Source organism: Primulina eburnea, unplaced genomic scaffold (genome assembly GCF_022965805.1).
Source record: "Primulina eburnea isolate SZY01 unplaced genomic scaffold, ASM2296580v1 ctg1320_ERROPOS1310249, whole genome shotgun sequence".
Lineage (NCBI taxonomy): Eukaryota > Viridiplantae > Streptophyta > Magnoliopsida > Lamiales > Gesneriaceae > Primulina > Primulina eburnea.
Window position 1 is genome coordinate 40,821 of NW_027330849.1, and position 13,212 is coordinate 54,032.

Sequence of the window (13,212 nt, forward strand, 5' to 3'; positions counted from 1 at the left end):
ACCCTTTCTCATTTTTTATATTATATTTTTTCTTAACAAATAATATTATATTCACCGTCATAAAGAAACTGCTCACGTGAAAAATAATATTATTTATTCTCCAAACTAGCCACCGTGAAAAATAAACTCTCTTCTTTATGTTGTGACGTCATTATATTGTAATATCATGAATATTTAATATATTAGCCACATGTATTCAGGACACACGCAACGTGTGTGCCACGGTTACTAGTGTATATATGATGTTTGGAAGGAAAATACAGTTGTCTTAAAATGTAGTACGATGAAACAAATTTGGGAAACAATAATTATCTATCTATAAATTATGAAGGAAAAAAATAAACTGTATTTTTGTAAAAGTTAAAAAATGAAAATTATCTATACTATTATATTAAGTATGAGACCCTAATAATAACTGCTCTGTGAAGACACCAACTTTCTTTCCTGTTTTACCCTTTTTAATTTTTTATATTTACTATTTACTATTTTATTATAGTTGAGCCCCTAATAATAACCGCTCTATGAGAACACCAACTTTCTTTCTTATTTTACCCTTTTCATTTTTTATATTATATTTTTTCTTAACAAATAATATTATATTCACCGTCATAAGGAAACTGCTCACGTGAAAAATAATGTTATTTCTTCTCCAAACTAACCACCGTGAAAAATAAACTCTCTTCTTTATGTTGTGACGTCATTATGTTGTAATATCATAAATATTTAATATATTAGCCACGGTTACTAGTTATTTATTAAGAGTACGAGCGCAGTTGAACAAGCGCAGTCCCCGAAGCCATTTTCTTCTCCCTCGAATAATTCTGCCAGCGGAGGACAAGATGTTCACACCGGTGTGCTCTCAAGTCTCAACCCACAACGAGAATCCACTTAGACCTTTTTCTCAAATCAAAACTCCCCAGAGATCCAATATTTTTTACCTTGAAGACTCCACCTTTTTCTTATCATCAACCCCAACCCAGCAAAATCAAACTCGAACCCTTCAAAATCCGTGTTTCATCTCCCTCTACCACTCATGAATCATCGATCTTGGATAATAATAATCATGATCTTGACAATAATAAAAATGTAAAGAAGAAACTGGGAGTTGTGGTGATGCCTATGGAGGGACCGAGGCTGGTTTTGAAATTCGTTTGGATGGAAAAGAACATAGGGATAGCTTTAGATCAAGTGATTGCGGGAGGTCATGGGACTGTTCCTTTGAGCCCATATTATTTTTGGCCGAGGAAAGATGCGTGGGAAGAGCTTAAAATTTTTCTGGAGAGTAAGCCTTGGATTTCCCAGAAACAGATGGTTGTTCTGCTCAATCAAGCTACTGATATCATTAATTTGTGGCAGCAGAGTGGAGGGAACTTATCTTAGTAAGATTTTCTGAGTTATTGTTCCCCTTTTTGGTATGATCCAGGCAGACCCTCTTAACTGGACGAAGAGACTTTTAAATTTTCATGTGTCTTATAGAAATTTTTTGGGTTTGCCTCTTGAATCAACTTCCAAATTTTTTGGGTTTACCTCCCTTGTGTTATTAAATATTATCAGTGCGATGTTCGGACTAGTTTCGTGTCAGTTTGAGAGAATTCGAATCACTTTTTTTTGTGGGGAAATCAGATATTATACATTAGTTAAATCAACAGTAGCTAAATCCATCAATCACGATGGGTAAAAATCTTCCATCCAACATGAACGAGAAGGATGAGATAAAGCAAAACGTGCTAAACAGTGCGCTAACTTGTTTGCATTTCTACTAACATGATCTAACTTTTTAAATCTACCAGAAGTTAAAATATCCAATATGTTCAAGACTAACAGTCCTTGATGGTTGCGAGCCTCAGACTTCGACGTCACCTCTTTAACAGCATTACAGGAGTTCGAGAAAACCCAAACATCAGAAAAGTTACCTCTCACAGCAAGCATCAAACCAAAATGAATAGCCGAGAGTTCTGCCTCCAACACTGATCCTGGTTTTCGTATGCCAATGGCTGAGGCAGCGAAAATAATTCGAAAATGATTTTGAATCACAGCACCCACACTATATTTACCAACAGTATCATTAAACCCAGCATCGACATCAAGTCGCCATTGCCCCAACGGAGGAGGCACCCACCTCATATCCCTGCTACTCTGCACCTCCCCTGAAGCATTAATTGATTATGTGGTGCATAATTGACATGTTTAAATTATATTTTCTACATGATTGCATAAAATGGTATTTTTAGGAATATTCAAGTGACGATCGAGGAACGGGGACCGAGGGCTGAAAATTGTAAAATGATTTTATTAAATAATTATTTTTAAATTATTTAAAATGCGGTCGATGTTTTAAAGTTATTTTCGAAAAATAGGGGTTGTGAGGTGATTTTATACGCCGGAAAGTAATTTTTATCGGTATTGGCTTTTTAAATAAAATGCGAGCTTTCGAGCTACCCGGCTAATAAATTCACATTTATTTTCAAAAGAAAACTTTACTAATCTTTTTAATTTTTAATTAAATCCTAATTAACTTAATTGGGCTTTAATTTATGGCTTAATGGGCCTAAATCTAGAATTGGGGATTTTTAGTATTTTAAGTTGATTTTTCCCTATTCTAGTCCACAAATTCTATCAGCCACTTTTCTTTTGATTTTAAAACTCTCCCAAAGACACACACTCACACACGGCACTTTTCTGGAAATAAGAAAAAAAAACCAAGGCAGCAGCCGTGAGTTGGAGGGTGATCGAGAGTTTCTTGCCCCGTCGTCCTCCGTTCTTCGTCGTCGTCGTCTATCCGAGCGTATATAACGCAAAGGCACACCTTAATCTCCTTTTCTCATCCATCATGTCATATTATTTATTTGAAATTGTGGATGCATGAAGCACTTTTAATTTTCTTCCAAAAACTGATTTGCTGCATGTATAGCCTTCGGCTGTGTTGTTTTGTGCATATTAAAATTGTTGTAAGCAATAAAAAGGGCAGGCGTTTCAGTTGGTATCAGAGCAATGGTTTTGTAAAGGGTTGTGCCACCGTCAGCGTCGGGAAGATCAGTCGTCAAGCCTCAAAGTTGTAAGTTTTCATGCTTTATATGATTTTATGATATTACCTGCATAAGTACATGAATTATATGTTTACGTTACATGTTTAATAGCTTTATGAGGGTTTACGATTTATATGCTTCATGATTTTTATTCGTGATAAAATTATTTTTTTCAACGCATGTTGGCTTGGTGGAGGAATTGGACTATGTTGATATTTGGGATTTAGTATTGACGTTCTATTTTTGGGCTATAAGTTAATCGAGAATTTTATGAATATTTTTGGGATTCGTAGATTTTCTAAGAAAATATTTATGATACATGGTTACTAGTTGAATCAATTTTTGGGAATTACTCATAAGTAATAATGATTTAAGGATTTGCAACGACTTTGGGAATAAGAAAATAGATAAATTGGGATTTTAAGTTGATGAAAAGTAAGAAAACTTTATTATTGGGTAAATAAGTTTAAATTATCGAAATTATGTTATGGGAAATCAGTAGAAGGAAATTAAGAATACCGAGAATTTATGGGTTAACTGTAAGATTTTCGAAATTAAGTACCAATTAGGATAATATTTGGGGAAATTAAGAATTAATTTTGAGATTTTTAAGGAATTTGGGAACTAATTTAGCAATAAGCGATAATTTGATGGTTGAAATAATAAGAATTTTGAGGATTTAGACTTTTAAGAATATTTAGAACCTTGGGATATCTTGGTTTTAGTATTCTAAGAAATTTTAATCAAGGGTTTTTAAGGACGAATCGATACTAGGCTTGAAAATTTAAGGGTTTGGGATTTTAAGATTTAAATATGATAAGTTGACGAACATTTTGGGTATAAAGTAAGGAAAATAATATACGATAAGTTTAATTATCCATCTTTTAATATTGAGGATCGTAAGAAAAATTGAAATTCGAGGTTATAATAATAATAGCACTAAGTCATTAGGGGTCTTTTTAAGTTGCGATTTGAAAATAAGGATTTAAGAAGGAAAATTTAATTGGGATACTAGAATTAAGTATTAATTTTGGGTTATTAAGGATAAGCGAATTTCGGGACGAAATTCAATTTAAGGGGGGGAAACGTAACCTGCTGTCATGAAGGGAGGGTTCGGGTTCCTTATTCCAGGGTGGGGATTGGCCTTGCTTGGGCCAGGGCTCGGCCAGGGGCTGTCTTGGGTCAGGGAAGGGTCCTAGCCATGCTAGGACTCGAGCCATGTGGGCTGGGAGGAGTCCTTGCCAAGCAAGACTCCTACCCGAGAAGCACAAAAGAAAACAGCGCAGGGTTGGGGCAGCTTGCTGGGCGAGAGGGGCTCGGCCAGGGGGTCTGGGCTGGGCTAGGTTAGGTCCTTAGGATCCTAGGAGGGTGCTTAAGGGGATGGTTCAAGGAGTGGCTCGATGGATAGAAGCCTAGCATCAAAACGTGAGAGTATGGTTCAGTGACAGCAAGGGGCGTGAGTGTGCTGCCCAACTTCGGGAGTTTGCTGCTCACGTTTAAAGGCTTAGGTTGGTCTGGGTAGGGACTGGAAGTGGTCTAGGGACGGTTAGGGTCGTGTGGGTTCGGTGGTGGCTTGTTTGGAAGAGTCCTAGACTAGTTAGGATACCTACACATACTAGGAGACTCATGCACAAGTACACAGATTTTGTGTTCACTTTCCAGCGGGTTTTTGAGTGGGCCGGGGCGTGTTTTTCGGGCTAGGATTGAACAGTAGGGTCCCTAGATGGGTTAGCTAGGTTTTGGCTCGAGGCGGCTCGGGCGTGGCTCGGGTAAATTAGGAGATGGCTCGGTGCATTCGTCGTAGGGTCAAAAACGAAAATTAAAGGGGGAAAAATTGATCCAAGGGTCCACGGGGGTGGCTCACGACTTGGAAGGGTAGAATAAATCATAAAAATGCTATGTTAAAAATTTGGGATCAAAATAACGAGTTTTGGATTTATTCGGGATTTAATCGCCGCACGAAACGTCAATTAACGAGTTAATTGAAAAGTCTAGTTTTAAGTTTCATAAAATCATGAAAATTTAGATTTAAGCTTAAATAATTATTATAAGTCTGAGCTTCTGATTTAGGAATTTTATGATGAGGTTTGGGATTTTTCGGGATTAAAACGCATTAGTACGTCGCATTTAAGGAATAAATTAAAAGTCATTGATTTAGGCCAAACAAAAATATGAGAAAATTCTTGTAGGCTTAAATAATTATTTGGGACATTTTAGAGTCATGAAATCAAGAAAATAGTCGAATTCGTAAAAAGTCGAGTCCAGGGGTAAAACGGTCTTTTTACACCGAGAAATTAGTAAAGGTCATGGCAGTGCCCGAAATGCTGTTTTCATGTTAATTATGATGATTTTAAATGTTTATGGATTTCTCATGATTAAATTATGATTTTTAAATGTCTAAGGAATTTTCATGGTTTAATAAGACATTTAAAATACATGTTGCATGCTTGGTTTCGAAAAGAAAAACGTAAACATTATTCACGATTTTTTCTAAGTGATGCGAAGGAAAACGTTGGAGGATGTGAAGTTATTGTGACTAGTTCGTTAATGGTGGTTACGTCGTGAGGGTTATGGTCCCAGTGGGAGTCCGACGATCGTGTTTCTATCATTACGAATTCATGGTATCAAGTTTTATGGTAACGTTAAGAATGGGAATGACGTGAGGGGAAAAGGCCCCAGAGGGAACCCATGTATTGGGAAAAGGCCCCCGAGGGAGCCCCGACGAGCGTATTTCTATTCGATCATGATAGGCCAGGGCCCAGTTGACCGGTGAGAGTGTTGCTGGTGTCCCCCGTCGCCCAGTCGTGTGGTTAGCTAGATGGATCCATCGTTCATGTCATGTCATGTCAGGGAAGTCACAATTAACGATCTGAATTCAACAAAGGAAAACGATTTTACTCATGATTCATGCTCAAGGATTTATGTCGTGTCACGTCATGTTAAAGAAAAAGATATCATGTTTTCAAGTCATGAAATGTTATTTTTACTTAAAAGTATTTTCACAGTTGCATGCGATTTTTTTATTACTACTCGTTATCAAGATTATGGGATGTTGAGTCTTTAGACTCATTAGGTGTGATGGATGCAGGTGGTATTGATGGGGCTCTTGACGGATGATCCTACTGGACTGAAGGTGCACACAACCCGAGGACCGGCTCGTCATTTCCGCATTACGATTTATGATTTTAAGTTAAAGATGTTAAGACTATTTAATTATGATTTTTGAGAGATTTTGAGAGGCTTAGTATGGGCTATACCTTTTCAAACTTATTGCTTTTAAACTTGGTAAAACAGTAGACGATTTTCTTTTACGACAATTGCACTAGAGGTTTTATTTTAAAAAAGCTAGTTGATCGAGGTTTTATTTTAAAGAAAGCAAAATATTTTATGAAAATATTTTCTAGTGTTAAGTGTTATTTTCGAAAATCGTGTTAAAAAAAATTTCTAGTACTTTTAAAGCAATAAAAAGGTCAGGCGTTTCATAGCTGTTCTAAATTGCTCAAGATACGACATAACCCACTCAACTTTAATACATTTGTTGGGAATATGGCTATTATGTTTTAAAATACAAATCTCTTTCCAAATTTCCCAAGCCAGCATTGCAAACAATTCAAATTCAGCAGGTGAAACTTGATCCATTAGGCACAACTCACATGATATAAACGACAACACACCACATTTCTTTAGATATGGCCAAAAAATCTTACCTTTCTAGATATGCCTTACAAGGGGGCAAAAGATTAGACAATGGCTTGTTGAAGCATTCGAAGAGCTACAATAAAAACAACATCTATTGGTATGTAAATGTCTTCTAAACAAGTTCTGTTAAGTGGGAATTAATTCATTGCTCGCACACCAAAAAAATATTCGAACTTTATGTGGGATGTTTAGCTGCCAAATCTTTTTCCACCGCTTTTCTAACGAGAATGCGATAGAGATTCATGTGGATCGAAGCATCCAATTTGAGCCAGGTAGCCTGATTTAACTGTGTACTTGCCTTTCTTTCCCCACTTCCAGAATCTATCATCTTCAGTGTGCTGATTTCTCAGAGGTATATCAAGAATACATTCTGCTTCGAACGAAGGAAATTTGGAGCGTACCTCAACTTCATTCCACGTTCTATCACATGAAATAAGTTCTTGAACCTTACTCAACCACTTGAGCCTGTCATCGAGATTTTCCCAGAAAAGAGATTAGGAATCCAACGATCAATAAGTGCATTGATGTGGGATCCATTCCCCACTCTCCACATTAATCCTTTTTGAATAAGATCTCGACTCCAAAGGATCGATCGCCATATGTAGGATGGATTCGATCCTAAAATAGCATCCATAATGTCACAATCTTTAAAATATCGAGATTTGAGCGTTTGTGCCATAAGCGAGGAAGGATCCGTAATAATTTTCCATACCTGTTTAGCAAGAAAAGCACGATTAAATTCAGAGAGATTACGAAACCCCATACCTCCATATTGTTTCGGTCTACATAATTTCCTCCAGCTAGCCCAATGCATTCCCTCTCCATCGGTTGTTTTATTCCACCAAAATTTAGCGCACAACTGCTCCAGTTCATGGCATAATGAAATAGGTAGCTTAAAGCAGGACATTGCATAAGAGGGTATGGCTTGCAAGATTGATTTAATCAGAGTTTCTTTTCCTACAGCAAAGAAAAACCGTGATGCCCAGCCATTGATCTTCTTGGTAAGTCTTTCACGAAGATTAGAGAATTGAATGCGCTTACTACGAAGAGAGAACGTAGGAAGGCCCAAATAAATTTCATGGCCTTGAACCACAGGTATAGAGAAGGTAGTCTGGATTGCATTTATAGTATCCAAAGAAACACTCGCACTGAAGGTGAGGGCCAATTTATCATAATTTACTCTTTGTCCATAAGCTATTTCATAAACTCTCAAACATCTTCGAAGCTGTATGCACTCTGTTTCCTTAGCACGAAAGAAGTTTAAGCTATCATCTGCAAACAGTAAGTGAGAGATTTCTTGACAATTATGGGCAATTTTAACTGCTTGAAACAGTTTATTTCGCACCGCAAGAGATAATATGGCCGAAAGTCCTTGAGCACATAAAACAAATAGATATGGAGATAAAGGATCACCTTGACGAATACCACGCTTTGGGATCAGCTTACCATAAGTATTGTGATTAACACGGATGAATAAGAGACAATAGATATACATTTTAAGATCAGCCTTACAAAACTCGCAGCGAAGCCTAACTTCAGCATGATGGCTTCCAAGTATCTCCATTCTACGCGGTCATATGTTTTGCTCATGTCTAACTTCAAAGATCCAAATCCCTTCTTGGCTTTCCTTTTATTGCGAATACAATGCATACATTCAAATCCAATAATAAAATTATTATGGTAACCAATGCAAGAGTCCAGTGGTCCGTGTAACATGTATGGACAACTGATGATTAAACAAGACATAGAAAAAAGTATTAAAGGAACGATCAAGAGGGGATAGTATTACATTTGTGATATTGGCACACGGAAAACACTGAAAAAATCTTCAAGAAAAAGCACCGATAAAGAAATTCAAATGGAGAACTACATACAGTTATGTAAGACTCAGGGTTCAAATTACGCTGTATGAAAGCATCTACTGCGGCAGAACTTTGACCTGGAAGAATCTCAAGAACATCGCCCACTTCATATTCTATTGACTGCAGACATGAACACAACACATTAATAGAAAAGAACATATGTATGGTTTTAACCATAAAAGAAAACGGACAACTGCCTATTTGAGAATGTTTAGCATGACTTACAGATGAAACAGCATCGAACTCAAAGTGGCGCACATCCTTCCCACTGCCCTCTCTACTTAATCGAAGATTCTTGGTCTATAATTACAAACAAACTTGATCACTAAGGTGCAAATTCGATATATATGATAACTGTTCATATCTATCATATTTTCAAACAACTCAATACTCATGTTTACCAGTAGGAGCATGTGTAACCTATGGAATCTTATATACCTTGCACATGAGTTTCAAATAGACAGATGAACTGAAAAAACAAATCAACTCATCCCTCTAGTACCCAAGCATTTCTTAAGAAAATTAACTAGCTGGGAAAAACTCAGTGCACATGAAACAAAATGCAAGTCAAAGGTTTCCAGATCAACCTGTAGCTAAAACACACTTCCATCAGCCCCTCAACCAACCAACAACAAAAAGCATTTGAATGTTGTCAGCAAGAACAAACAGACAAGAGTTGTTTGATCAAGTGCTTTGTCATTATATTGTAACCAATCAAATTCATGAACCAAAAGAAGTTGCTTTTGGAAGCACGTGTGGCCTCATAAAAACTTTGGTATCTATATATACATCATTACAAATTTACAATCAGTGTTCTTGTCAGTAGGTTGTGGGTAAATTATAGTCAAAACAGGCTTCCTGTGGATCGGAAACATTTTCTATTTCTGTCAGAAAAACACACTTTCAAATATTCTCAAGTCAAGGATTTATCCCTAGGAAGAAAGATATGCTATACTGCTGAAATTTGACGGAATAGTTTTGAAAGACTCAAAACACTTGTAGATGAAGAAAGCACAACTGAACAGGTAAACAGAATATCACGACAACTATTTTACTGCTAAAGACAAAATATGATGATAATACCATTTTCAGGAAGCACTCAGGCCTGTTCTTCCCAGAAGGTACTGCAGGAGTCATTGAACGGGTCCTCTCAACCTGCATCTCAAGATACTTCAAACCTGTACAGAGTTTTCACTTCAATACGATCTTATAGTGGCAGAAACATAGACATATTTCTAATAAAATAAAAACTTCGGATATCATCAATGCATTATAATATCGAGGAATAATGAAACAATGAAATATGGAAGACTTGTTGGACTTTCATGTTCACCAAATATCTAAGAAACAAGTAACCTGTGGCATTTGAAACTGGTGGTACCCCTTCATTGATGTCATGATATATAATTTGTGCTCTAGGTCGATCAATTAAAGCTGCATCTGGATTGACAAAAACTGGACAATTTGGAAGTAATTTGGGATTCATTTAATATAATATATTCCACAAAGAGGACATCCAGGGATCCAAAGCCCCTTCATACCTATGAACGAAATGCCAATCATAAACCTTTTATGAGAATGAATAATTTAAAATATTCACATTAATTTGAATAAATGAAAATTAAAAAGTTGAATATCTTAAAATATGCAGGAAACAACATAAAGTGCACAAATCATCTGAGAGCCATTGTCACAGGAATAGCCAGATGAACAATTAGCATCATACTACAAGCATTTTGGCAAGTGAAAATTAGTACCAAATGACACAGCCATTAAAATACACCATCAAGACTAAAATTTCGTGTTCTACACATATATGGACTACACAAAACTAGAAGGTTATTCGAGCACACTAAACTTGACTTCATATATAAGAGGAAAATAATTAGGTAGGAGGAGTGGAATTCCTAATGTTAGATGCACACTCCATAATTGCTCTGATATCCATAAAATGTTTATAATGCAGCGAAAATGTCCTATTGCAAACTGACACGTTTCCCTGTAAATTGATTACACGCTAACACCATTTGGACGTTGAATTTGCATCTCACTGGAATCCAAACAACATGAAGTGCTTTCATTTCTCATGTTTTATTGAATTAAACGGGGAAAGACCGTAAATTCCATATTGTAAATTTCATAAGAGCTAATGGTTAATCATCTAAAATCATGTGAATAAATATTGTACCCTGAAGGATGCTGATCATCTCCCAGACCTCTTTCAATAATTGCCAATGCACCAAGATCTAACAGTCGTTTATCGAGCTTCTTCGCTACAAACTACGACCAGAAAATCCATTTATGTCATGGAATTAATAAGCAAGGAAAGATTATGGAAAAAACTTTTTGAAGATGCAATCTGTTAAAACAATTATGACGGAACATTCCATTATGAGAATTTACAACCAAACATATGATACCTATCCAATAACAATACACCCTGGTAATCTGAAAACAGGAGAACCAAAAATTTCCTCTATTTATGGCAATTGAAAAAAAATAAGATCAGGCCAATTATATCAAGAAGATCACTTTTTTTTTCATCATTATATTTAGAATGTTCAACAAAAAATGCATGTTTACAGTGCGGAAGAAGGAATACCTTCCTTTAGAAATAAGTTCATGAATTGTAATAAGGTGTTGATCTAGAAATAAGGTCATAAGATGATTTAATAAAGTAAAAATAAAAACTTTACATTATATTTTTGGTAACTTGAATCACCCAATCCAAAAACGGCATAACAAACTCCATTAAGCCACCCATGTGACAAATTTTTTTGCAGCAAAAACCTCCAAAACCCCTGCCAAATAATCTTGATTATGACGGATTAAAGCTAAGCACAAAAACAAAGAATTTATTATCATTAAACATAAATAAAACCTTAATAGAATCAGGGGCATCTCCTTGTCCTGTGGTTGACACCACAAAAATCACTTTCTCTTTTTTTGGTAAGTCACTCTGGCCAAGTAACCAATATAATCAGCATACAAAACATTTAAAAAAACTGAAAGTTGGTATGTTCTGAAATAACGAGTAGAAGTATACCGGATGAAACTCATCCACAGAGAGGACAGAGACAGAAGGGCAACCGCGGCGCTCTGCCTCACGACCAACCTGCTCAGCAGCATCTATGGCATTTCCTGTTTCTGAAGCATACAATATCAGCAAATGCGTATTTAATTTCTCGTCCATTGTGCCAATCTGTTTTTGCATCATCAGATCTTTTAGGCACAGGAGCTGATCGTTGTAACATTACTAAAATAACTAGCCAAAATACCTGCTTCTCGTAATCATTAATGATCCAAATAAAAACAAAGTAAGAAATTCAACACGTACATCATTGAGTAAATCGCAGATAAAGGTCAGTGAGGTACAGCAAAACTGCTGAATACAACCATAAAGAAAAGTAAATAATAAGACAAGACATTCAACATATCAATACTTTCTGACTAAAGAACTCTTTTCCATTTCTAAATGTCAATTCTTAGGCACCCAATTGTGCTGCCCATATTAACCTAAGAATCAAAAAAATTTCCCATAACCTTATTCTAACAACCAGATTTGGTAACCAATTCAAAATGGTGCTAGTAAATTTTACTTCTTTTACATTGAAGTTTATCATTATTTCTAATGATATGATATTACTGCTTCAAAAGAATATTATTTTTTAAGATCAACACATATATCATATGAGGTAACAAATTGAGTTTGACATATTTATTTAAGCTTTGGAATCTCTGGCTTTTCATGGATCAAGTACAAATATTTTTACTCTCATGGTATTGTAAAATCACGAAGATTTAATATATTATTCTCATATATTAATGACACACGCAACGCGTGTGCCTCGGTGGCTAGTGCCATATTAATGTAGATAGATGAATAATGAAATTATTTAGAACTGTTAAAAAATAACATAAAATAATTCTTTTTAAAACATAATTATAAAACTGATATATTTATTTAGCCAAGAACCATCTCAAAACTGCTTGCGATATTTCTAGGCACAGTTTGCTCCCGCTTTTTGAGTTGTTATCTCATGGGGGATTACTGCTCTTGGGGGATTACTGCTCTTGCTTTTGGGTATGCATCACATATATTAATCTTCAATCTCCACCATATAAAATCTGTTTATTATTAATGTTGTCAAAAGATAGTCTAAAATATTATGCATTTCAATTGCTCGTGCCTGCATCATATCCTGCGTTACCCAAGCTTGTTTGTGTTCTAAACATACAATATGCTCTTTGCTAATTGAAACAGCGCCTGGTTTGCAAACAAACCATAGTGGGAGGACACGGGTAAACGCTAGCTTGGTAAGGTGTCTAAATTAACATAGAATATCCATTGCATCCATCACCGGTTCTTGATTTTAAGCTTGCAAATCACAGCAAACACTGGAAGCGTTTATTGCGATATCGGGTCTCATCCAACTACTCTACCTGCTTCGTCTGCATGCTGGCGTCTTTAACAGCAGATTCGGGCCGACTTACCAACGTTAAGGGAACCTCAAAAAATAGTACCACAATTTCCAAGTTCACAATCTTTCGGGTTTCCACAAGGTTAACATTCGTGTAAGTCTGAACCAAGTGATTATCATGTGGTGAATATTAGAATCTTGGCA

General features: G+C 36.0%; 2 protein-coding genes across 2 annotated transcripts; both read right to left on the reverse strand.

The window, feature by feature from the left end:
• Positions 1 to 1,665: 1,665 nt before the first annotated feature.
• Positions 1,666 to 2,124, reverse strand: LOC140820653 (uncharacterized). Its single transcript, XM_073180970.1, has one exon. It carries the CDS (start codon positions 2,122 to 2,124, stop codon positions 1,666 to 1,668), a length of 459 nt encoding a protein of 152 aa, XP_073037071.1.
• Positions 2,125 to 8,400: 6,276 nt separating this feature from the next.
• On the reverse strand, positions 8,401 to 10,066 carry LOC140820654 (NADPH-dependent diflavin oxidoreductase 1-like). Its single transcript, XM_073180971.1, has 4 exons — positions 9,671 to 10,066; positions 8,813 to 8,887; positions 8,600 to 8,707; positions 8,401 to 8,451 (listed from the first exon to the last, which is right to left on the reverse strand). Exons 1-4 carry the CDS (start codon positions 9,746 to 9,748, stop codon positions 8,401 to 8,403), a joined length of 312 nt encoding a protein of 103 aa, XP_073037072.1. The 5' UTR covers positions 9,749 to 10,066.
• Positions 10,067 to 13,212: the final 3,146 nt, after the last annotated feature.